This window comes from Ostrinia nubilalis, chromosome 10 (genome assembly GCF_963855985.1).
Source record: "Ostrinia nubilalis chromosome 10, ilOstNubi1.1, whole genome shotgun sequence".
NCBI classification, from domain to species: domain Eukaryota; kingdom Metazoa; phylum Arthropoda; class Insecta; order Lepidoptera; family Crambidae; genus Ostrinia; species Ostrinia nubilalis.
This window is the reverse complement of record NC_087097.1, coordinates 1,269,676-1,297,101: the sequence shown is the minus strand read 5'-3', so window position 1 is coordinate 1,297,101 and position 27,426 is coordinate 1,269,676. Positions and strand designations below refer to the sequence as shown.

At 38.3% G+C, this 27,426-nt stretch overlaps 2 protein-coding genes across 2 annotated transcripts in view; one reads left to right on the top strand and one right to left on the bottom strand.

Moving 5' to 3' along the window:
• LOC135075396 (uncharacterized) overlaps window positions 1-27,426 on the bottom strand; it is a 46,557-nt gene that overhangs the window by 15,674 nt on the left and 3,457 nt on the right. The window lies entirely within an intron of this gene.
• LOC135075660 (transforming growth factor beta-1-induced transcript 1 protein) lies at window positions 187-26,717 on the top strand. Its single transcript, XM_063970077.1, has 6 exons — window positions 187-329; window positions 10,088-10,144; window positions 16,083-16,256; window positions 23,686-23,781; window positions 24,650-24,784; window positions 25,984-26,717. The coding sequence occupies exons 1-6, from the start codon at window positions 327-329 to the stop codon at window positions 26,056-26,058; spliced, it is 540 nt and encodes a 179-aa protein (XP_063826147.1). The 5' UTR covers window positions 187-326; the 3' UTR covers window positions 26,059-26,717.

Below are 27,426 nucleotides of genomic sequence, written 5' to 3'. Positions count from 1 at the left end.
TTTTTAAATGGGTTCATACCAAAACCACGTTACGAACGTCTTACAAAACGTTAAAGTTCATAGGAACCCCATTAGTATCGTATAAGAGGACATGGCAGTCCAGCAGCAACCAGCAGCAATAAGGCATTCCTTGGAATTCATTTCCTCCATTTTCTCAAAAAAATCCGCTACTCTTCCCAGGACTCTCCCATCTTCGTCCCTTCGCCTCAAAGCTGGTATCCTCGCTCACCACGCGGCTCGGCGAGTCCTCCGAGCGCTCGGCAGTCGCCTTCGAGACACCTCCCTGTGCGCACGCGTCACCCGATCACAGCCGCCGGCCGCGAAACATGGTGAGTTTGTTTATAAACTATTCTGCACCCGGTATTTTTAGATCCTCTCTTTAATCGCGGAGACCGTTTTCTGTGTTACGTATTGTGCTGGAATCTGATGCGGGTTTTTGAGGAAAAGTTAACATTGTTTTAATTGTAGGTAGGTGAGCGAATTTGTGTAATTTTTGTAAACACTTACTGTGATTTGGTAAACAGCGAATATTTTAAATTATGTTTAAACATTGTTTGTTTCGTGAAAAAATAATAGAAAAAATCAAGCAAGTTGGAGTACCAATAATAAATAGCTATTTCATAATGAAAATACTAAATCAAATTATGAATCAAAACTTCACTGCAACCTAAAGCTGGAGCTAAGAGTTACTAACATCATTTAATAGGAAAAATATAGTTTTTAATATTCTTCACATTCCGAATGCCTTCGTAAGATTCATTTCCCAAATTCTGTTGCGAGCTGGCACTGGGACGTGTGTTCTTCCACATGATTTGTTCCCCGAGCATAAAGTCGTCCGTAAAATTTGCGAGGGCAATAACAATATAGTTGGAAACACAGTGGTTTATAAATAAGTGGTGTTTATAATCCGAGAGCACTGGATAAGTCACAGCAATGCCATCCACTCCCTGCGGTGAGACTGAACATTTGCTTTCGTAGTTTTTCTTATTCACGATCGCTACTACTTCAATAAACAAAACATTTGAAACATAAGAAATCTTCGATTCTTTTGTACAATTGATTTTTAACGGTTCTACAAAAATATTACGAATACAGCTACTAGATTAGTTTTACAAACCAGATGAAATATTCTTGAGGGAACTTATGTCCAGTGTAACATGCAGATCGTCAGTGGACAAGATTAATTCCAGCCATCTTAAGTCTTAACCTAATCGTTAACCACGACTAGAACCCAGTTGGAAATTACAAAATATTGCATTTGTACCGTAAACTAAAATATTTCTACATACCGAATGAACCTTGAATTCAAAGAATATAAAATATTATATCTGTATTACAACTAATTTAACGTTCCAGCTCTACTATGTCCCCAGTTTGTCTTCGACGTTATAAATGATAGCTTCTCGTGAAAAATTAATGAGAATCTAGGTTGAATCGTTGTGAATGTCTGCTTGTATCGCTAAACACCGGTGTAAAAACAAAACACTGTGCCAAAATGTAAAATACATGCAGCAAGACGGCTGGTTTCCATGGAGATGTTTCGTAGAGTTAAAATTATTTGGCGCATTTGTTATTTTCAGAAACAAACTTAAACAAAACAGGTTTAGTTTAGGTCTAGATTACGGATATTTTATTAACGGTCGCAGAAGTTTTGATTAAAATCTGTTCAATTGTTTTTGGTTGAATATCATTTTATTTTAGCACAACGTGTGAATTAGAGAGAGATGCAAACTTCACATTCTTCTGATTTTCATTTCACAAAGTTGCAATAGTTTGAAACGGACTGAACTAATCACGATCATAAGTCATGTCGAAATTGATTATTACATTGTTTACAGGTAGGTAGATTCTGATATCTACTAGTACTGATACCTATTTAGTGCTCATATCCTGCACTATAAGTCCGCGTTGATAGATAAATATCTGAATCATATTGTTAACTGTTCACATGATACATTTCACGTAGGTGCCGGCGACGTATTCGTATGGATCTTATTGATAAGCGTGAATCAGCTCCGCCCATTACCAAGTTCATGGTTAACTACACCACAATACTAATTTCAAACCGTGACATGTAAATTTCCTCAGATCATTAAGCTGTTTTGCGGGATATTTCCTCGTAATTGATTCAAACAGAAAATTGGTAAATCAGCTGGGCACATATTTAAACTAAGTGTATTAGGTTATTTAATAATACGCGGTGATCTCATTGAACTCGGTCAACCGAGCACACTCAGTCACAGACACTTCAGCGGTATTATTTCACTACCAAAAATGTTTTCATGCTAATATAATATTTTTTCATGAAGATTCCGAAATTATTTGTCACTTATGAAAGTGCGATAAAAAAGAAAAATTAGGCCATGGTTTTTTTTGTCTAAAAATATATTTTCGCGACATACTTATTTGTACCTACTGAAAAAGCTATAGGTAACAAAATTTATGTTTTTCACAATTTCAAAACAACAAGCGCAATTATAAATCTAGCAAGCAACGTCTATTTGTTTAACCACGCAAATTGATGCGGTTTGACATTAATTAGTTAAACCACTCAACTGTAGGATTAAGGAGATCCTAGCGACCATTCTAAAGCTTTCGGAGCGGACATGTAAAGGCAATCGACCAAATTGGCGTCACATGTCAGGTGTCAGAGCAAACCCACGCGAGGTGTGTCAGCCGCCCGGAAGATTAACCAAATATGAATTTACTGTTGCCAACTTAACAAGGCACAATAAATAATTATAAAACTATCGTGACATCACCACGTATTTGATGGTTGTTGCACCCATTTCATTAAGTTCTTACGCACAAGTCGGGTTTTATTGCCCGTTGAATCAAGCGACTTATTTGCATAACATCTCAATGTCTTTTTGATTTAGTGCGCGAGTAGAATTTAAAGTTTGTTGCATTTGCAAATTGATGAGGTTAATAGGCAATGATTAAGCAAGAAAAATATTTATTACGCAAATCATAGAGCCTGGAGACTTTCCAGAACTATCCTTTAGCATAAAAAACACATCGTAAAATATGATTTTATTAGGATTAGATATGCCTACTTAATGACGAGGACTACACCTCAGCCCATCGTTTTCTCCTAACGCCTAAATTTTCTTTCATACATATTTCGAAGACAATATCAAGGAGGAACCCTTAAGTAAGGCCCAGAACAGACGGTGAAACGCAACTGCAACGAAACTGCAACTGCTAGTTACTTTTGAGTTGCATCTAAGTTTCTGCCATAGCGTCCGTTGAGAGACCACACATGACGCGCCCAATTTGAAACTTTCAGTTTCAGTTTCATTCATAAGAATCATCAGAAAGTTGCAGTTTCGTTGCAGTTGCGTTTCACCGTCTGTTCTGGGCCTTAGTTGTAGATGTAGTAAATTCAATTAAGCTACTCCTATTCTGAAACAATGGCCAACACTAAACCCACAGATTTGTGCACATAAAACATGGCGCCCATTAAAGTGCACTACATGCACATTAGCATGCGCAGACGGCGGCTAACAGCTCGGCATCAATCAGCGGCTATTGCCCACTTATTTGGCGTTATATCATGTAGCATTTGCATAATGGCTGTATGCAGGGACAACCATCTGTTTACTATACATGCCAAGATTTTAATAAATATTTATCTGGAACAAAAATTCATTCATAAAATGAAAAAAAAAAAAACTTCTGTTGTAGTACAAGCATACAAATCTTACTCCAAAAATACAAGCGTAGATGACATAGTTAAGCTGCCCCCGCGGCTGGTGGGTATACAAATCAATGTATTTTCCTGACGAAAAAATAAGGTACGCAAAAGTTTGTCTACTAAGTACGTTAGTGAAGTGACTCTTCTGCGAATATCCTTCTCATTTAAGGATGTTAGGTTTGATCACGTAATACATCCTGTATAGGTATACCTAACTACACGTTATTTTATTACTCATAACTTAAAAACGATTGCTAGCTGTAACAATCCTACAGTCTACCTTAACCCATAAACTTGGGACTTTGTTAGGCTGCGCGCGAGTGCATAAGGAAACCGATAAAATTGTGGACTAATTTGCAACAGCCGGCTAATTGTGATTCAGTGGTTCCGAGAGCACAGCCCATGTTTATTGACGCTCGCGTGTGATTGTCATCACGCAACTGGAATGTGTACTAAGTGTACTCTGGATGGGATGGATGCGTCTAACCAAGACCAATAGATGAGACGCTAAATTATTAAGCTTAGCATGATATTGAAAAGCTTTATCGGTATTATTACATCGGACGATTCTGATGTCGGAGAAAATTTTGTGATAAATAAAAATTCAAAGCAAACTTTTATGTAACCAAATTCATTAATGTTTAAAAACAACGATTATAATAAAAACAAAAATATAAACGATGAATAAGATAATTCTTTCGAGAGATAAAATATTAGAACCATCAAACATAAACACGCGACATTTCAAGGAAAATGGGTTAATATGTTTGTAACAACTCAAGAGAATGATACGGTGCTGCTGATTTATATCGCAGGTAAATGCCTCTGGATATAGCCGATTTATATTCTGACACGACATATGAACAACATGTAACACGAATGAGGACAGTACCTAACCTATGTATGTTACTAAGATCATAGTAGAAAGAGTGGTAACAGTTTTACCTTTAATTGCGTGTTACCGTAACACGCAATTGAACAAGAGGATTTTGTAAAGTGTCAAACGCTGATCTATGCTAACCTATTCATGGCTGTGACCACCAACGAAGTCTCTATTTACATTGAGCCCTGTCACCTCGATGTAGAGTTCATTATTGGTATAGCATGAGAGACATGCGCGCGCGCTGCATAGCTGGATTTGCATCTGGAAGCTATCGAACAGCCAATAAAATTCGCAAACCACTATGAAGTGTTATATTGGATAGAAATCCAATTCTGTAACTATAGAAATTATCGGATGTTCATTATCCAATAATGTGGTATTTAATAAACAAAACTTCTGATCCAATAAACTATGAAAACGGGGTTAATCACAAATGAAACTGACTAAAAACTGCTTATAGTGGAAGGATAAAGCTTTCACCACCATAAAGGCTGACGAGAAGTAGCGAAACCAATTCTCTGAGAACAATTGTATCAATTAATGCAACGTTGGATAGTACTATTGTACTTCTTCTATTGAGTGGGCCGTAACAACTTCTTTTAATTCCATTCTAATGTTGAATACAACCGTAGGTGTTCCACTAACATTGTTAATTCCAAGGAATTTTGGAATAGTTCCAGTACGATCGGAGATCATCTGTATTAAGTTTTCGTTGCATTTCGTAACGTAACTGAACTTTACTCTGCGTGACCAAAAATGGCGCTTGTGAACTTTAAGAGGTCACAACTCTGAAAACTCGTTTCCGTTAATGTAACATTTATTTGGCACAATACCCTTGATAACGTTAAGTAGTCGACGTATCTGTATAACGTTTCGGAAAACTACAATCAATCCTTTTGATAATAATAAATTACTTTGTAGTAACGTCATTGATTTAGGGGAAATTTAGACAATGATAAAATCATATCAAGCAACTCCATAGATAATAATAAAAACAGTGATAACAATTAGGTATGCGTAATGCAATTTGGTCTTTATACGTTAACCATCCATATAATTTGGCCTACATTTTTGCTATCTACGTTAGTTCTCAAAAACAACATTTGCCTTGTAACAACAAAAGGTTTGCCGCCTACACGCGATTGTCTTGGATGATACTGATAAACCAAGTTTTACACCGCGCAATAAACCTATTATAATGTCGCATAAAGCATCTATTTCCGAAACGCTAGACTAACGTGATACACACGACACGAAAATCGCCAGAATTATAACGGAACGAAAATACGGATCGTGATTTTTGCATGGAAAAGCGTATTGTTGCTCACGTACCACTTAGTCACCGAGATAACATTGGCAGAGACGGTACACCTGACGATTTATCACGAGGGGATGAATATGCTAAGAAAATAAAACAGACGGGCGATAGTGCGGCCGCGAATGAGTGGGTGGACGATACTTTATTATCTGAATCGCGGAATCGAATGTATATTTATGAAGAAGCTCACGCGTAACCCGCGAAGTTTATTGTAACTCATCGCGCGCGTGAATCAGGGTTTCCAACTAATAATAGTAAGGGCCACGCAAGGAGCGAAATTATCCCGCGAAGATATAAAACGTCTCTCGGCAAGTCATAAACATTCGTTAACTTGATTGATGCGAACGTAAGTGGAGTAACTTTAGAATTTAATGTAGATTTTAAAAGCAATAAAAGGAGAATATGAAGGAATCAATAAATAAAAATAAGCAATCTAGAAGACATACAAGAAGAATTAAACATTCATATTTTAAAGATTTATGGCGTTAAATCTGGCGGTGAACGAACGGTGATTTGCATAATAGTTGAATGTCAAAAGATAAAAATAGAAATAAGATTCAATAAACTAAAGACTAAAAATTCATAGATTCCAAAGACAGAACAAACCGAGCGAATGCATTATAAACTGAAGAGGACAGTAAAGTGGCTGTTAACGATGGTATTAACTGGAGACGTGATCACAATGCCGCCCACACGACCTATTTCAGTTTCGGGGTACGAGGCCGGGTGCAGGGCTGCAGCGGAGGTCAAGACTGTCGCTGACGATCAAGATATCAGGAATAATGGAGAAGCCCTCAAAGTAACTGACGAAACACTGCGACGGCTCTAACTGCGCTTTGGAAATATTTTTCAAATTCGTATACGTGCATGTTTAAAAAACACAATAATTCCATTCATTTTATATGTATGAATTAAATGTAAATATAATAATTAGTTAATTTCAATAGTTGTTGATTATTTTCCTGTAGTTTTATCAGCAATACTTTCATGATAAAAGCTTACATGTACGCAAATAGCTTTGTATAATAAACACTCTTGGTTTTCAGGAAAATTAATCACATCATAGGTAATTTCGATTTACCTATTAATACTCAGAAACATGTGAAAGTTCGTTTTGGCAATGATTAGTAAAACAACGAAACTGAAAGTATGAATAAGTGGTTATATTTAGCAACTGATCTTACTCATCATTAGCGGACAAAACTGTAACATTTCAAATTAAATTTAGAAAGACTACATTGTCAGTGTTACGGACGCTTAAAATAACAGCGTTGAACTATTTCTACTCTCTCCTCATTTTTAAATCCTTTATTATGAACTGAATTTGAACTATAAAGTGGCTCAGGTTAAATTAAATCTGTATCAAACCTCATTCCACGCTCAGGTAGATTTCCACGTTGTTTTTTTGTTGTTTACAAACGATGAATCAACATTGCCTTTTCTCACGTAGGGGTCAAGAAATAATTTTACAAAGGAACTCGGTACCTACTTATTCATTTGTAGCGTAAAAAATTGTTTATCCATTGATATTAAAATAGTAGGTCTTGTTGAAGAAACTTGTCGTACATAACATACTAATTGAGGAAAGTAAATAAGGTATTGCAACTTCGTGCTAGTTAAATTATTGCCATAATAGGCAGTGGCTTCATTTGCTTAACAAATTCATTGCAACTCTTATTACTCGAACAACTTCTTTGAACGTGATTCACCTCGAATTTTTTTAGATGTATTGTATGAAAAATAGGCGATAATATCAAGCTTCCTTCCAACAAAAGTTCGGTACGTGCCAAAAACAAGATCCTATAAAGTACATACATACTTTGAAGTGTCCGACAAATACAATAGCTGGCTTATTATGTCAGCGATCGACAGAGGCGATGGGGCGACGTGCGCGCATCCTTTCGACCGAGTGCCGTCGCCAAAAAACGCAAATCAATTAGCTCCCAGTCGCCTTGACCTTGCGTGCGCCCTACATCCGACCCATGTGTATGATAGTAACAAGTTATGAATGATAGCGGTAGCGGGCAAAGAAATTTGATTAGCTCCTGCTACAATTTCACAAATTTGTCTGATTGAAGAAACCGACTTTAGTATTTATTTTGACTTTGGGTGTATTGAGCTTGTCAAACTCTACATTATTATTTGTTTCCAAATCAAAGTTTTCTCATGGGAAATTTTAAAGAATTATTTGAGGTTTTACATTGCATATAACTTAAAAAAATATGGAGATTTTTTAATGTATAATTAAATAAAATTCCAGCCTCAAAGCAAGTGAAATTATCTCCCCGGTGTATTGCATCTATTGCAAGTCAGATTTTAAACTATCATAATAGCGTTAAGATTTATTAACACTTAAAATAACGCAATAGCTCATGACTTGCCAGCATGTGGTATTGTAGGTCGGTAGGTATTCGCCGCGTGCGTTCCATTGTTCGTCCCAGCTCGTCACTTCCGAATATGAGTGTGCCGTGCGGCACAGTTGCGCGCGCGCTTTCCTTCGCGGCCTGCGCGTCGACAGGCACGCTTCTGTCCTCCAAGGACGACACAAATATGCGACACGGAAACTTTGACTTGTGGTGATGTGACCACATCGTGATTCACCATTTATTTATTTCAAGCTACGTGCACTGTTGACCGTCATTGTGGAATAACTTTTGATGGCAAGAATAGCCACCAATCATTTCCAAACATTCGTGAGTATATGTTCAAGTAGCAGCATGGTGGCAATGCCTTATCGTATATTTCCAGAAGCCATGATGTGAATAACAATACAACGCCCAAAGTATCGTAATCTAATCGATATGCTTTGACCTTCACTTTCAGCAAAACGAACATCGATAAGCGATAGCCATCCGATTGTGGTATGACATCACGACAAGGTATAGCCTGACCAGGAACATAAAAACCCTGGCATAGAGGCGCGTCAATTGCATTTGATAGTGCAACACTGAGTACAGTCGTACCTGTGTTAAATTAATAGGCTAACTCTATGTATCAGGATTCAAGATTACGGGCTAATTTGATATTTTCATAAATTAATGAAAAAATATTATTATAGGTAACCTGGTTTAAATAAATTAAATGAAACCATCAATTGAGCTAGTAGGATTTATTTTATTATTCATCAATAATCAAGTTCAGAACTTAAATATTCAACTGCAATGTCTGCTCATGAACGCTTCAAACTCGGTACTTCTTTCCCAATTCCATAAAAATCAACACTTAGAAAGTGACAAAAAATTTAAAATAGATAGTTGAAACAAACCACAGCTAATTTTCAGAGTGGACTGTACTATACGATAAACATGTCAGTCAATTTGACAACCTTTGTCGGAAACATTATTCAATGAAAATATTGTCCGAACCCTTAGTATTTCTCTTCGACAAATACTTTAACACATTGTGAACCACTTTTCTTTCACGACTATAAAAAGATTTTAGTAATTTAATTCACAAAATCAATTGCGCACATTTAAAATAAAGTTTGTTTACACTTTGACAGCAATAGACTGACATGCAAGGTGACATGTCAATGAAGTTTTCAGTTACTGTTGCCATTAAAAGAAATTAGTACCATTAGTTTTCCGCAACATGGCGAGGGTTTTTATGTTCCTGGTCAGGCTATACAAACGATAAATTTCGTCGTAACAACTTGTCTTCAGGAATTCATCCACTCACAATTACCCAGTCACACGCATTCACCTTCTTCGTTACTTTTGAACACATTTTAAGCCCGACAAATAAAATAAAAGTTTTAGGTAAAGATCTTTCCATAATCCATCGTGCAGATTTGAGGTCTTCACTCTTTAGAATGTCACTATTGAAATAATGAAAAAAAACGCCCCAAATACGGTATAAAATGCCTGATACCTGTAACATGAAAATGCTTCAAAACATTTTAGTGCCTCGTTACAGTTTTCAGACCAATCTGGATAGTTTCTGGATGGCTGCTACAGGTGGGCGTAAAGTTACGTTGTATGGTTACGCAATACCTAATAGACGTAGGTGGTAATGTTCAGGCGAATACAGTTTCTGGCGATGACCGTTTACAACTAGACTAATCAATGTATTTTTTTTAAAAACCAGCTCGGTAGCTGGTTTATACTGGCTTACACGAAAAGGATACTACTACTGATATACTGATAGTGAAAAATTTTTATATTCACAAAATATTTTTCGTTTGTTACAGTCTACCAACGACGGACCAGCTATCTGCAACAGCTGCAATGCTGTCATTGCAGGCAGGGTAAGTCTCTACCAATAAGATTCAAATTCACAAACACACAGCTTTGTCACTAATCCATTTCCAATTCTTATTCCAACTGCTGCAACTCCTGTAGCCTACAGATTGATTGTTAAAAAATTTATCAGTGACAGAAAAATTTGCATGAAGCAAACTATAGAGGAAAAAATAACAAGCACTGGCAGACAGAGAAAATGAAGTGATGAAACATACCAATTAGTAAATTAACAAACAACGCCGACATACAAAGTCAATAGCCGACCAAACCTTGAAAAAGGACAAAATGCCTGAAGGAATTAACTCCGCCCTCGACCTCATAAAATCAAAAACTTATCGGTCAAACAGAACCGGGTCAATGCGCTAGTGCAGCGACCAACATACAAACATGTTACTAACCTTAGATAAAATCCGCGTCATCGCCGCATATAGCCTATCTACTGATATTAATATGAACTTAGAAATGTATGTAAATAAATGCGGAGGCGTGTCTGTGTATTGATATGTGTTAAATTGTATAACAAGTTTTGAATTGGAAGTTGTAGGTGAATAATGTAGTATGATTTCCTGATACGAAACGTAATAAGTGGAAAGAAAAGAGAATATAAAGTCGTTTCTTATTAAGTTATTTTATGTAGAGTGCTTTCAAAACATCGTGAATCTCACAATTGTTTTACGAGTCTAAAAGCTCGTATTCTGAACTAAAGCTTTAAAGTATACCTAATCAATAGAAACTTAACTAATCAAAGACTTGAATACGAAAGTATTGTAAAGAAGATTTTGTACTTTCTGGTGTATGTGTTTAAAGTAAATAAGGCACATGTCTTTAACACTCATTTGTCATTAGATGACCTAGTAAGTGACATCGAGTTCTTTTTCTAGTTATTTGATAAATATATTTGCAAGCGATAACTGTACCGATTATGAGTCGGCAGTGCCGAGTGCACAACTTTATCGATATCCAAGCCTTATCTCCATTAAGGAAAGTATGTAACTGCAGTGGAAAATACTGCAAACCATACATTGATATGCATAATAATATTCAGTAGTATAGTGATACGCACTATGTAGTGGGAATATAAATTCAATTAAAACAAGAATATAAGGGCACAATTAACACGCAGCACGTTAAGTTTTCTAAAATATGTTATGTTGACGACATGATGACAGCAACGACCGATAATTTCCAATGTTTGGACAATTATAATTAGGGCAAGATTACACCAAATTGCACGTGAGTTTGGACTGCAAGTTTACGCCAAATAACAAAAGGTCACTTGCATCCAACACTCACTGACCTTTATTGCAAATAAAGTCAACATCTCGAGCCAACCACGTGACACTACATTGCTAGGCCAAACAAATGTATTAACCCAAATTGTAGAGTCACAGGATAGGACGTTTATTTTAAGAAATGAAAAACAAAGTAATCTGTACGTGATTGCCAGTTGCGATGTTTGGTCACGAGTACTTAATAAGTTTAACATCTCTTTGTGCATATTCTGTGGCAAATAAATTAACAGTCGGTAGTGCCCTGTCTAAATTTCCACAGACTCAACTGATGGCAGGAGCCATAGACAACCAGTCTACCGCCGTATCGCTCGGAATCCTCCTCGCCTTGACACTGACCATATGTCGACGGCTTTCAATGCGGTATTAGGTAGCGTAGCTGCTTTAGGCGAAGGTCGCACCACTGGGTGTCTACCATGGCTAGAAGCGGTGTGCTAATTGGCAGATATACACTCGCGAGCAAAACTATGGAATCACTTATAGCCCGACCAGGAACATAAAAACCCTCGCCATGTTGCGGAAAACTAATGGTACTAATTTCTTATAATGGCAACAGTAACTGAAAACTTCATCGACATGTCACCTTGCATGTCAATAATTAAACTGTCTATTGCTGTCAAAGTGTAAACAAACTTTATTTTAAATGTGTGCAATTGATTTTGTGAATTAAATTGCTAAAATCTTTTTATAGTCGTGAAAGAAAAGTGGTTCACAATGTGTTAAAGTATTTGTCAAAGAGAAATACTAAGGGTTCGGACAATATTTTCATTGAATAATGTTTCCGACAAAGGTTGTCAAATTGACTGACATGTTTATCGTATAGTACAGTCCACTATGAAAATTAGCTGTGGTTTGTTTCAACTACCTATTTTAAAGTTTTTTGTCACTTTGTAAGTGTTGAATTTTATGGAATTGGGAAAGAAGTACCGAGTTTGAAGCGTTCATGAGCAGACATTGCAGTTGAATATTCAAGTTCTGAATTTGATTATTGATGAATAATAAAATAAATCCTACTAGTTCGATTGATGGTTTCATTTAATTTATTTAAACCAGGTTACCTTTAATATAATCTTTTTTCGATAATTTATGAAAATATCAAATTAGCCCGTAATCCTGAATCCTTATACATAAAGTTAGCCTATTAATTTAACACAGGTACGACTGTACTCAGTGTTGCACTATCAAATGCAATTGAAGCGCCTCTATGCCAGGGTTTTTATGTTCCTGGTCAGGCTATACATGAAGTTGTTTCCACGCGATCTTGTGTACTAACGAATTTGTTAGTAACAAAAAAAGTAGCACCATTTTAAAGATTAAACTTTTACCTTTAAATTGATACCAAATTCATTTAAATCACAACAGTATTTAAAAAGATATAGCGGCTGATGTGAAGAAGTAAGGAAAAAGACATGTATCAACTGTTTGATACGTCGCGAGTTGCGGCCCATTTACCCCCTATAAAAGCACGTGTTTTCGGATTTTTGCTTTCACACGTTGATCCATACACATCTCAGCTTCTTTTGACACTTTACCTGGGATTCTACACCTTCAGAAGCAGCACAAATCCTTGCACTATTGCAAGAAGGGCTCAGCCAGCGGGCTGTCGCATGTTAGCTCCACATAAGCCAGTCCTGGGTTTCGAAAGTTTTAAGACGCTTTCGGGAGACTAGTGGCTTTATCCCGAGACCAAGTTCTGAACAGCGCCAGTGCACATCGCAGAAGGATGACCGTTTTTTCATGTCAACCTCTCTATGATATCGTCATTTGACTTGTATCGAAGTCCAGCAAGAGCTCAAAAATGTTCGTAGGATAGCTGTTAGCAAGTGGACAGTTCGTCTCAAATATAAGCAATAGAATTTGACTCCCAAAAGGCCTGCCACAGGCTCGAAACTGATGGCAGGTCACCGATAAGCATGCTTTCAATTTGCTCGTACACATCTCGATGGGAAGTCGAGAAAGCCACCACCATAAGCCACTGTTTCAGCGCCCCAGCACTGCACAAATCGCTCCCCAGGCTGCCTATAGACCCGACCTCTTCGACTGCTGCACTGCAAACACAGTCTGCATTCATTAGAGAACAAAACTCGCCTCCATTACTCGCCTTCCCATCAAAATGTGTGCGAGCAAATTAAAGGCGTGTTTGTCGGTGACCTGCCGTCAGTTTCGAGCCTGTGGCAGGCCTTTTTGGAGTCAAATTCTATTGCTTATATCTTAGACGATCTGTCCACACGCTAACAGCTATCCTATGAACATTTCGAAGCTCTTGCTGGACGTCGATACCACTCAAATGATGATTTCATAGAGAGGTTGACATGAAAAAACGGTCATCCCTCTGCGATATGCACCGGCGCTGTTCAGAACTTGGTCTCGGGATAAAGCTACCAGTCTCCCGAAAGCGTCTTAAAACTTTCGAAACCCAGGACTGGCTTATGTGGAGCTGACGTGCGACAGCCCGCTGGCTGAGCCCTTCTTGCAATAGTGCAACGATTTGTGCTGCTTCTGAAGGTGTAGAATCCCAGGTAAAGTGTCAAAAAAGCGGAGATGTGTATGGATCAACGTGTGAAAGCAAAAATCCGAAAACACGTGTTTTTATAGGGGGTAAGTAGGCCGCAACTCGCGACGTATAAAACAGTTGATACATGTCTTTTTCCTTACTTCTTCACATCAGCCGGGATATCTTTTTAAATACCGATGTGATTTAAATAAATTTGATATCAATTTAAAGGTAAAAGTTTAATCTTTAAAATGGTGCCACTTTTTTTGTTACTAACAAATTCGTTAGTACACAAGATCGCGTGGAAACAACTTCATGTAAGTGATTCCATAGTTTTGCTCGCGAGTGTAGTTTGACATGCTTTGTGGCAGTGTAACGTATACCATAAGTCCTGTAGCAGAAAATTTCTTAAGACCTAGGCTAGTGCCAATTGGGACATTGTCTAGCAAGATATTAAGCGACGAAAAACACTAGTTAGCTATTGGATAATTAGTGTGATTTAATTTTATGGTCATCGGTGAAGGCGGTGTCTTAATCGCTGCGAGCATGACTCTACTGATACTTCGCGAGCATGACCAATGCTGCCAAGACGTTTCTTGTTGTCAAACGGGATGTTTTAATTTAAGACATTCAGTTTCATTCCGCAAAATTACTGTAGTCTATAATTTAATAGTCGTTCCGCTCAGCTATAGCAATCTTCTTTTACAAATAGGTTTTTTATCTATCCCCAATAGAACAGGGCCGGATTAAGACTCCGTAATGCCCTAAGCAATTGCTTAATTTGCTTATGTTAGTCCGGCACTGCAAAAGCACCAAACATAGACCAGTTTAGCCTTAGCACTTCTGGTGTATCGAGCTTACTACCACTGCGTATGTCACTCCTATAACTGGCGAGGTGCTAAAGCGGCTCGTATACAGTCAGATTTTAATCGCGTGCCTTCCATTACGGTGATACTTAAGTGCACGTTTGCGGCTAATGCGGTTCCGACATTAATGTAACTGCAATTATTGAAGTACCTAGCTAACTTCGCAGTTATTTTTAAGTGCCATGTTTTTTCTTGGTGATAAAAAAAAGCATTTATTACAAGTACTGTAATGTAAACGTGGGCAGTAAATTAGTACTCAATATCTTATCTTTTGGAGTTGGCTCTTCACATTATTGAGCTCATAATATACCAAGAACAAGAACTAATATGCAGTTTATTGACATATAGAAGGGCCTAACCACCATGGAAGTTCACCGACCATGGGCTGATTCCCCAAAAATATAAAAGTCTATTTCCACTTATAATTTTGTAATACTACTTTGCTATCAAAATTGAAACTTAGTGCAGCCTTGTGGCCACCGCTCAAGGAACGCAAGGTGTACCCTTAGATGGGCATGTTCTCACATGAGAGAGGACATTCTACACCACACTTTTATGGACCAGATAAATGGTTTAACGGTGTTTTAAGACAAATACTTTTAAAACCATACAAACTAAACTCAGATTTATTAGTGGACGGAAAATTTATAAATGTAGCTAAACAACAAAAAAATCTACGAAAATTTTAAATTGACACTGGTGCAAAAAGTGATCGGAATATTTCCAGACAAAAACATTACAATTACTTAATGCTGTTTTCGTCTCGTTTAGTGATTCATAACATCCATGAATGTTGTCGTTAAATCTGCAGTAGGTAGCAATCAATTTGTGGAGTTGATATGTCAATCAGAGCGGAATGTTAACAAGTACCTACAGCTTTTTGAGCATAAAGATCTTTGCAAAAACATCCATCAATCATCGATGAAGACGCTAAGCTTGATTGATGTGAATACGGTTGGCATTCTAGTCCAATCAGTTATGAACTATTTCATCAGCTATCCAAATAAAATAGCTTCACTGTTTAACAATAACAATCATCAGTATTTGGAATTGCGAGCATAACAGAGTAAGCAATGTTTCAAGATATCGAATCGTGTATTCAAGAAACATAGACTACTAGTGATATAATATGACATAAACCTTCCCATTGAATCACTTTATTGGTGAAAACTGCATTAAAATCCGTTGCGTAGTTTAAAGATCTAAGCAGACAGACAGAGACTTTGTTTCGTACTAAAAGATAGCATCTCGAGTCAATAGGCCACAACCTACAACCCTCTGCTATTTGTTCCAGATCGTAAAGGCCCTGGACAAGAAGTGGCACCCCGAGCACTTCACGTGCAACACGTGCCGCAAGCCCATCGACGGCGCCAAGTTCCACCAGCACGACGGCGGCGTGCACTGCGTGTCGTGCTTCGCGCAGCACCACAGCCCGCGCTGCCACGGCTGCGGGGAACCCATCACTGACGTGAGTACACTCAGTATACTTAGCAGCAGACTGGTACTGCATTGTCAGGAGGAGCTAAGTCAACAAGTCTGACTTGCTCCCCCTAGGGTAGAAGCTGGGTATGTCCATGTGCATTGCAGGCATGACATGCTTCGCGAAAAACCACGACCTGCATTGTCCAGTATACTTAGCAATAGCAACACACAGGTGCGTTCATTGCAAGCATGGCATGCTTCGCGCAAAAACACAACTTGCATTGTCTGCAGGTAGCCGTAGCACATCGGTGCGTGATATGCAAGCATGCCACGATTAGAATCTTTGTTGCCACGGCTGCAGCGAGTCTATTACTAATGAGAATACCCTCCGTTGCACACCGGTTCGTAGTCAATGTGCCATGCTTCCAACAGCTTTACAGCATACGTAGACTGCGGGGAGCTCATCACGGTCGTGGACGTATTTCATAGGGCATCAACAGTTTAGGAACCAAGATGTCCAATTTGTTTGTGATTATGTGTGGAACTTTAGAAGAACTAATTAGTACGCCGCGCCGTAGATTTTTTCATAACTCTATGTAAGAATTTAAGCACAATGATCAACATTGTATTAAGATAAATTCAGTATTTCTCTTGCTCTCTAATTAAGGAGTTGGCCAGTTGAGCTGATACGCCCAAATTACTTAACGAAATAGACCTTTCCTGGGCTGGGGCAATGGTCTTGACAAGAGGACCAATAAATCTAAAGTTCGAAGGTAGATAATTACTATGACTAACGCCATGGGAAACACGGTCAGTGACATCATCAGACCGAATCCCAATAGGGTGATCGCGGCAAACATCTGACGTCGACCCACGCGGGCTCGACACCTAATGATGGCCCAATAAAATCGCCTTGTACCGATTTGATCGCCTAATAAAAACGTTTTGCTGGCACGAATCGTTCTTGTCACTATAGCACCTAAATTGATTAGCTCAGGTATTAAAGGACAGCTACTTACTTTTACACAGGGATTAAATAAGTTACAATTTTAGAGGGTTATGCAATAGATCATTTTCAAACTGAAACGCAGTTTCTTCGAACATTTATCAATATTATAATGGTTTATCAATTACAAATAATACGAGTGGATTAAAACATAGTTACAATAAATAACAAAAATAGTTGAAATTGTGATATCTCGAAGATACGAAATGTTATCACCGGATTATGTTGAAACTACGCAAGTTTTTAGGAGTTTATATTTATCTTTAGATTATGATAATTTAAGCTGTAAACAATGATAAAATGTTTATAGTAAGTACTCATCCTGATACATATAAAGCAAAATAACTTTGGTATATTATCTATACTAATGTTATAAATGCGAAAGTAACTCTGTCTGTCTGTCTCTCTTTCACTCCTAAACCACTGAACCAATTTTGATGAAATTTGGCATAAAGATAGTTTGAGTTCCGGGAAAGGACATAGGATAGTTTTTATCTCTGTTTTTGAAACAGGGACGCGCGCGATAGTTTTTCTGTGACAGACAATATTCCACGCGGGCGAAGGAGAGCTAGTACCAAATAAAATAAAATGTTGCCAATAAAAAAGGCATACAGTTTGACACAAATCATAGTAAAGAAAAATCTCGCGAGCTCTGACAGCTTCTAAAATCACAGAATAAAATAATATTAAAGCAATTCAATACTAATTTAACACAGTGATCTCATTAAGGCATTGATATCTGCAAAAAGCTTTAAAAAATAAGTGAATGCGTTATTTCAATTAACCTCCCGCGCCAGGCGGCCTTGAACCGCGCCGATATAGAAAAAAACAATTAACCGAATGAATCACGATCTGTATAAGGAAACGTCTTCAAAACCATTGATATAAATGTTTTTGTGACAGCCAAGTGGGTGATGTGAATTTAAACAGTTATGTATAATTTATTTCGCTGATACCAGGATTAGATATTGGGTAACTTATTATTTAATGCGAATGAACTTTATTTGTTTCTGAAGATTATAAAATCGGTATTTATACATGGATCATCGAGTGCCATATTCACAAGCGATATCCAGCGTGATATTTACCATTGTAAGGTTAAATACTTGATTTTACTTTCAAAGCCGTTAAAAGGTTTAGCTGAAAATTAAATTAGTAAAAAAACATTTTTCAACGGAAATGTTTTTCCGGGTAAGAACATGAATGTCATGAATGAGCAATTACTTTTAATAACGATAAACACATTATGTCTAAACAAACAACGTAACACTACAATGTTGCTTTACCTATTTAGATTTATGACTATTGACGAGGAAGATTCGGTCATAAATTACCTGTCATAATAAACATGGAAATAATTTGGATATGGAAACTAGACGCCTAATGTATAGGCCATCTTTATTTATGAATCAGTTGCCATATTAGTTTAAAATTAGTCACGCGGCGTCAAGTGTTTGTTTGCAGTATAGTAATAAGGAGGAAGTTGACAGATTCGTAAACATTACTACCAGTAGGTTCACTTGCAATGTGATCGATTGAGATCTTTTGGTCACTTCTGTCGTATGCTAGTTGGTACATGTAATGAGGAAAAAAACATATTAGGAAGAGAGGACTTGGATGTTAAAATGAATTTTAAGATAATATTTAAGACGGAAAGAGTCCTTTCAGCACATGGACAATAGTCCGACAATAGCTGGCGGCCAGTTAAAAATGGCTAACTCAACAAAATAATTCCGCATAAGACGGTAGGGCCCAAAAGATAAGGAGACATGTAAAGTGCCCCATAAGGGCTACCTTTTCTTTTTTATTATTTACTATATTTTGACGTTCATAAGTGCCACTTGTGGTCTAAACTGAATAAATATTTTTGATTTTGATTTTTGACGCTCAATGATTACTTAGCAAGCGGCTTAAATTTTCTGGAAATAATAAAGAAACAGTTGCAATTGCAAATTAAGAAAACACGATAGCTAGAAAACCTACTAAGCCTACTTTTAGTGTGACACTGGACCAGCCCTTGCATCTCACACACGCCCATTAAACCTGTAAACACACTGATTACTCACAAACAAATTGTTGTATGATCCTCGCTCTATCCGCACCTCTAATTGAGTTTTAATTAGCTATGCTGTGGTGTTTTAGCTTACATTAAACCAATATTAATTTAAGATCCTATCAGCCACCTAACATTATTACAATGATGATGGTTTGGATTAATAGTAATTAATTTTTAAAAGCGGTAGATGATGAAAACCTAGCTAAAGGTCAATAAGTTAAATTCTGATAAGAGAAGGTTATACCTACTTGTTTATACCTAATTAAGATCAATTCAAAAGTCAGTAAGAACCTTAAATGATTTGTAAAAAAATGCTTTTAGTCTGAAATAGCACGAAGTTTATTTTATACGCGCAGAAGATATGAGTTGGAATCGGGCTATTTGTGTTGATTCCGAAAACGTCTTTTTAAAAATTTATGTAAAAATAACTAGGCACATAAACGGACATCTTTGGTCGATAGATGCCGAGCATTCTAGAGGTCTCCATAATTAATATAATCTAAAACCCCATAACGAGTGTCGCCGGGGCATTATTCACGTCTGTGGGTAGGCGCGGTGACGCAGCGCGAGAGCAAGTGCGGAAGCCAGCCTTATATGGACCGAAAAAAATTATACGCTATTTATATTTTGAGCTACGAGATTTCATTGATCAATTCTTATACCTAGGTATTAAACCAGAAGTGAGTCAATATCTAGACAGAATTGAAAGGTAGCGCGCTTGGAATAATTTAAAGTGACGTCTAGATAGCCTTATTAATGGGAGTACCTTAGGGTAGTATTTTGGGACCTCTGTTATTTTTTATGCCTATTTTTGGTAGTATAAGCGAATACTTGCCCGAAATAAAAAAGCAAATACGCATAAATAGACAAGTAACCCTAAACAGTTTCATTAAAGCGAATGAGTGTTAATTAAAAATCAGTAATATGCACCACGCCTCAGTCATAACTCCGTCCTTACACTAATGGCTAAAGTTGATTAGCTGCAGACATTATGGCACTTCGGTGTAAACAAACATCATAAATGTCACTAATAACTCCTTTTGATGGAATAATTTACCTAATTAAACAACAATTGCCTGTGTTAAAGACAACAAAGCATGTGAGTGACGTGATTAAAATGGAGATCAAAGTCTTCGCTGATATAGTTCGATTAGTGACAAACTAATGAGGATCAGTACTGTTGTAGAAAATTCAATAAAACTAGTATCTACGTTAATCTTTAAGACATAAGAAAGATATATCTTTTTGAATTATCCAAATCGGACCATTACTTACGAAGATATTAAGTAATAAACATAGGCCGTTTTTGCCGCTAAAAGTCAACGTACGCAAGGCCGCGTGACGTCATTATATCCGAATCGAGCGCAGCCGGCGTACTAATGGGATGGAAAATATTTTTTTCCGGCTAAACTATCAGTTTTAGAAAAAAACTTTTAATAACATTTATTCTTCAAAATAAAGTAACCTATCGACCAGTAATTTTTAAAAATAAAAATTGTGAAAAATAAGTATTGCTATGTCCAAAAACCACATTTTCATAGGATTCGATGCAATGCGGAGACGCGGTTGGGGTGAGTGTAACTTAATGATTGTTTGTATTGAACATAATAATACATAATATGATGCTAATACCCAGTTTCTGGCCTGGGGGGGGGGGGGGGGATAAGTCATACCCAGCTTATAGCCTAGGGGGAGGGGCAAGCCTTACCCAGCTTCTGGCCTTGGTGGGAGGGGGGAGAGGCAAGTCATACCCAGTTTCTGGCCTGGGGGGGGGGGGGGGGGGGTAAGTAATACCCAGCTTCCGGCCGAGGGGGAAGTCATGCCCAGCTTATGACCTGGGGAGAGGAGAGGGGCGGGGTAGTCATACCCAGCTTCTAGGCTAAGATTAAATAGATTTCCAGCACGGAGCGGCTGTCCTTTCCTGCAGCAGCTGGCCCGCCCATGGGAACGGCGAATAGATAGGTAGGTGCGTAGGTTTAACTCAGAAAAACTAAATAACAGGTAGGTATTATTAAGTGTACATCGAAATGATTTTCATAGCAATGTCTTATTGTTAGAAGTTATACCTTATTGTTAGAAGTAAATAAATTAATACTTATACATTTTTATATTTTACTTGGAAGAAGATATGACTCTAACAACACTTATGTACACTTTATTTGATTAAATCGCCAAATATACCACCGCGGAGACCCCAATCGCGTCTCTGCGTGCCATTGAATCGTATGAGCGTATGGATTTTTTGCGTTATTTTTCACAATTTCCATTTTTAAAAATTACCTATCGATAGCTTACTTTATTCTGATGAATAAATGTCATTACAAGTTTTTCTCTAAAACTGATAATTTGGCTAGAAAAAAATATTTTCTATCCACGCAGTACGCCGGCAGCGTTCGGATCGGATATAATGACGTCATCGTCCCCGCGCCGGGCGGTCAGTGAACTTTTTTTAGTAATTTGGCCATAACTTCGTCAATTTTTGTCGTAGAACAAAAATTTTTGCACTGTGTATTAAGGATTTCTTAGCCCTATAAATCTGCATTCACAGCTAAAAATCGAAATGATCCTCATTATGAAATGTTAAGTACGGATTGTAATTTGTAACAAAAAAATACGACTATATTTTTTTTTTTATTAAGCTGCTTCATGAAGAACTTAAGAATTTTGGAATAACAATAAGATCGCTGTTGGTTTCTATAAATAAATAAGATCAATCAATGACATACTCAAAACTGAGTAATAAGTTAAACAATTTGTACCGTGCAACCAGTCACGTCGTTCCCGACCTTGAGCCTCATGCATTGCAGTTAATTAGGTGCAAGGCGTATATACCAAGTAATTGCTATGTTTGCTAACAAATACTATGGCACCGGTAACTGCCAGGATCTTTTATTGACGCAATGAAAGACCTGCTAATTGATGTTGGCATCATGGTGACTACTTACGCGAACTTTATTGCAGTTTCTTGCAAATGCATTACTCAGTGCTGATGTTTACGTAGATACCGCGAAGTAATATGATACTAATTAAGTATGCAGGTAAAGAAATATAGACTTGGTCAATATTATTGTATGCTCATGTGGCGAAACGTAAACACTGTAAAGTCAACATGATTAATGGCCTGATCATAAAGTAACATTTATTTATTTTAATTAGTAGCTAATCGCAATTCTACTACAGTAGAGGAAATAATAGTAAACTTAGAATTTGAACTAAATTTTAAGTATTCTTCTTCTTTTTTTATGTCTTTTTTAATCCGCAAGAAGACACCCTTTTTTAAATCTGCTATCTAGGTATTCGGTATTTATAACACGTTTTGAAATTTAAAGCATTTTGTTAGCCACTTGACTGTAATAGAATGATTTAAAACATTACAATTGCAGTGTATTTAGGAAAGTTTTGAACATCAATTTCGTTGTTTAACTTTGATCAAATGAACTAAAAGGATCCGCAATCTGCTCATCCTTGCATCTGGGCATAACGAGTGTGTTGTGAATGCCAATCCACCGCGTCGATCGCTGAAGGGGCGCCATTGTCTCTCGGGTGACATCACCGTTTTGGAGAAAAACATCTCGGCGCGTACGCATCCGAGGTGCCCATACCCAGTGTATGGTGGTAGGCAGTAACCTAACACCATGGGCAATGGAGCGAATAGGTTCCAAGAAATACCATAATGTATGTATACCATCCCATATTTGAAGGCCACCAGTAATGGTTCCTAAGATGAAGGTTATATGTAGTTTATTTTACATTATTAGTAAGTTATTAATTTGACTAATTTCATGTTAGTAAAAATATAGCGACGATAAATAATCACAAAAAGTGAAATTCAATTTGTGAAAATCCTAATTTGGAAATTGCCTACTGATTTTGAGATATTTATACTGTGGTTACGGTTAAAGAATGCCCATAGTTTAGTCTGGCTGTTGACTACAATGGGCCGGCTGATTCATGTTTGTTTTAATAAGCATAATTCACTAAAAGAGAGAATGCAGACGAGATGGAAAACGCGAATCGGCTATACATTTAATAAGTAATGTTAAGAAGTCTAGAACTTTATTATAACAAATATATTTTAACGGCCGGCGTGGGAAGTTATATGTGATGGATGTAAAGAAGTGTGGGTGCATTTTCTGATCTTCTGTCGTGGGGTTACTACTGTGTTTCTGAATTCAGATTTTAGCTTGAGCGATTTTTGAAAAGCAAGTTGAAGATGAGCACGTTAGAGCTAAAAATCTCGATTCCGAAACCGAGACTGTGTCAGACATTTCGGCAAGGTTCAATCGGGCCGTTAGCGCTTTTCCAACTAGATGACAGACCAACAAGAATATTCACGCTGTTTCTCTTCCAAACAAAGAAAGGAATAATCTGTTTGATCCAAGGTTTTAAATCAAATCAATGGTATTGTTCCAGCGCGTGATCCAAGCACTCGGCGTGTCGTGGCACGCGCACCACTTTGTGTGCGGAGGCTGCAGGAAGGAGCTGGGCGGCGGTGGCTTCATGGAACAGGTGAGCTGGTCTTCCAGTATAAATCCACTTTTGACCCTATTCGATATCTTAATATCCATGACGAACGCAGAAACGTCAATTTCCGTGCAATTAGATTGTAGTCAAGTAAGTCGCGGGAAGAGCCTGGATGCGGGCAGCGCAGGACCGTTCATTGTGGAAAACCTTGGGGGAGGCCTTTGTCCAGCAGTGGACGTCATTTGGCTGAAAACGAACGAAGACTGTACGACGTTACCTTGCACAGATTTTATCGGCACAAAATATGGAACGCCTATCAAAGGCAAAGGCGTGAATGACACGTGTCACCAGCACCATGATACAATAAGCGAACTAGAACTCTGTAAGAAGCCTTAGTCGCTTCTCTGCTTTCCAATACAAGTTTGTTAATTCGACCAACTAAGGTCTTTTAGAGGCGTCGTTGTGATTTTTTCAGCCAGTGGCTGGTGCGGGCCTTAAGTTTACGCTCATTACCCGGGCATCATTTCGGTAGGCTGCTGCTTACCGGTATTGAGTTAGGGGCATCACTTTCGCGACAGACTTAACTGTAACTTGACCCTGAACTGTACTTCCCTCGGCGCGGTACAAGTCACTTCTCTGTATAAAGCCTGGTCCGTGAGCACGTAGAATTTTGTCCAATAACCCCAAGCTACCCATCCTTATCGCTCGCGCGTAATTATGTTGCTGTCGCGCTCGCACACTCACTGCGGGCACCCGTCGCACAGTCGCGACAGCAATATAATTACGCGCGAGCGATAAGGATGGGTAGCTTGGGGTCATTGGACAAAATTCTACGTGCTCACGGACCAGGCTTTAGCCTTTGGTCACTTCTCTCTAGGTACCAATACAAGCTCGTTATCTTTGTGGTTTCCAGGCCGGCCGACCCTACTGCTCGTCGTGCTACGCGGACAAGTTCGCGGCGCGCTGCCAAGGCTGCAGCAAGCCCATCGTGGACAAGGCCATCATCGCGCTCGACGCCAAGTGGCACCGCGAATGCTTCACTTGCAACGTGAGTACTTTGACTTTCACTTCTGGAAAATGCTATGCCAGCAAGCTAGCCTACTCTCTGATCGAAGCATACCCACCATCATCTCAGCCATAGGACGTCCACTGCTAACATAATCCTCCCACAATGCTTTCCATGTTGCCCGGTTGGTAGAGGCCTGCGTCCAGCGCTTTCCTGCTACTTTTACGATGTCGTCGGTCCATTCCAGAACCTTGCTGCCCCATCGGCCGTCAGTTCTGCGTACTATGTGCCCTGCCCATTGCCACTTCAGCTTGCTAATCCCGTAATCCGTCGACTGACTTTCACTTATGGAAAATGCTATGCCACCAAGCTAGCCTATTCTCTGATCGAAGCATACCCACCAGTCAGTTGGGTTATGTGCAGCTCTCCCTGTCACAAGGGGCTTACTCACAGAAACCTGACGATGCCCTCAAAAGCCAATTAGTTAGGAACATGGGATAGCACTATCAGCAGTTTGCTCGTAATTCTACCTGGGCGTTTGGTTCGCTTAGTGAGAAGCAAGGTCTCCATGTTCTGGCTAAGAGCTTCACGTCAGTTCTTCCAACGTGAGTACTGTTGACCCTAGTCTGGCATTACAGATACGTTTGCAGTGTGCCGGTTATAATGCTTTTTCGGTAGCAAATGATTAGACTCGAAACCTAGTAGTAGCGCTCGCTACACTACCACTTTTTAAAATAAATTGATTACGGCTGATACCAACAAGTCCCTAAGCTATCCACCTCATATTTCGGATCGGCTTGACCCCTTGGCGCTGCGTAGACATGTATCCTCACTGTGCATCTTCTATCGCATGTATCACGGGGAGTGCTCCAAAGAATTATCCGGACTTATTCCTGCCGCCACTTTTCGCCACCGATCTACCCGACAGCACTTCCACCCCCATCACTTAGATGGTTGGCAGTCCACAACAGTACGTTTCTCTAGAAACTTTCTGCCCCGTACAACCACCTGTGGAATGGACTGTCGTCTGCGGTGTTTCCGGACGGATACGACCTGCAAGCTTTCAAGAGGAGAGCGTATCTTCACCTTAAAGGCCGGTAACGCACCTGTAACGCCCTTGGGTCTGCGGGTGTCTATGGGCGACGGTAATCACTTACCATCAGGTGATCCGTCTGCTCGTTTGCCTCCTGTCACATAAAAAAAATTTACAAACCTTTTAAAAACAATTTATTTACTTCCAGAAATGCCGCAACCCCGTCACAGACTCGACATTCTCCGTCATGGACAACAAGCCTCTCTGCGGCAAGTGCGCCTAAGCACCACCACAGACCACATTCATAACCCACTCGTTACTACCTAAGATTTAGCGTCAAGTGCACTTAAGGCGAAGCTATTATCACCCGTGTTAAGACAAGATATGGTACAACGTATGAATATGAGCATTTAAGGGACATGTATTGTTATGACAACGGTTTCCTTATTTATGATGGTTAGTCGTCCATACGTTTAAACTTTTAACTGTGTTTAGAGATACTCACTCAAAACATATTTTATAGAGTATTTTACGGACGACTTATGTTTGTAATGATTTTTTTTTAATATTTGTACATGATTCATGGATTATGTCATATAATTTACAATATTTGATAAATAAGTCACAAAACACGTTCAAAGTACGAAATGCCTTAGCATTAGGTACACATACATTCACCAAAACCAAATATACCTACATAGCAGAAATATAAGAATGTAAGGCAAAACTATGACAGTATTTTAAGATATTAACGGATAATTTCGAGAAGGCCAGAAAGACATTACAAATGTTGTAAATATTGTAATATCGCAAAGCGATATAACGCTTGAAAAGCTTTTAAAAACTATTTATTCATTATTTTAATTCAAGTGAAATTAAACGCTAGAATTATTTTTTGTATGCTTTACTGTACCAATTTTAATAAATTATTTTCGTTAAAAATGTTTTTGATTTCTTCTCATAGCTTTCCTTATATTTGTAGTAGTAAAGATTTGTGCAATAAAAAATAAATAAATAAATCTATTTCTGTATAAAAACTTAGCCTAGATAAGTACACGTTTGGTTTTAATTAAAATTGGTGCACCGACATAATACCAAAACCAAGCAAAATATTTTGCCTGTATCTTAGGTATCTACTTTAATTACTTATTAATAATCTTTAAAAAAAAAAGGCATACAGCAAATTCGAACCATCTTCAACCGGGAAAACCATTTGGTAAAATGATGAAAATACCAAACAGGCTCCCAGCTTTCCCTAGGCTATCATTGCACACAGTTGAATGTTATTTAGAGCTTCTTCGTTGTTGGTATAGATGACCCACGCTGAACTGTCCCACCAAACTCAATGACAGGGGAGCGCTATCATCGTTCAACTATATGGTTTCCAACATGGCAAAAATCGGAACCAGCGATCCGGTATTGACGGTGGCGCCCCACTGTCAATGTCATGCATAGGACAGTTCAGTATTTTGGAACTACACTCGACATCAAATAAATCGCACCTCCCGCGACAAGCATTTTCAAACGTATGCATCCCCACTTTCCACCAATATTGTCCCCATTTAAAAGCCTAGTTCTAACCTTCATTTCATTAAAGGAAAGGTTTTTACCCCAAAAATGTGTCTTTAGAAGGATCCAGAGTCACTTCTTC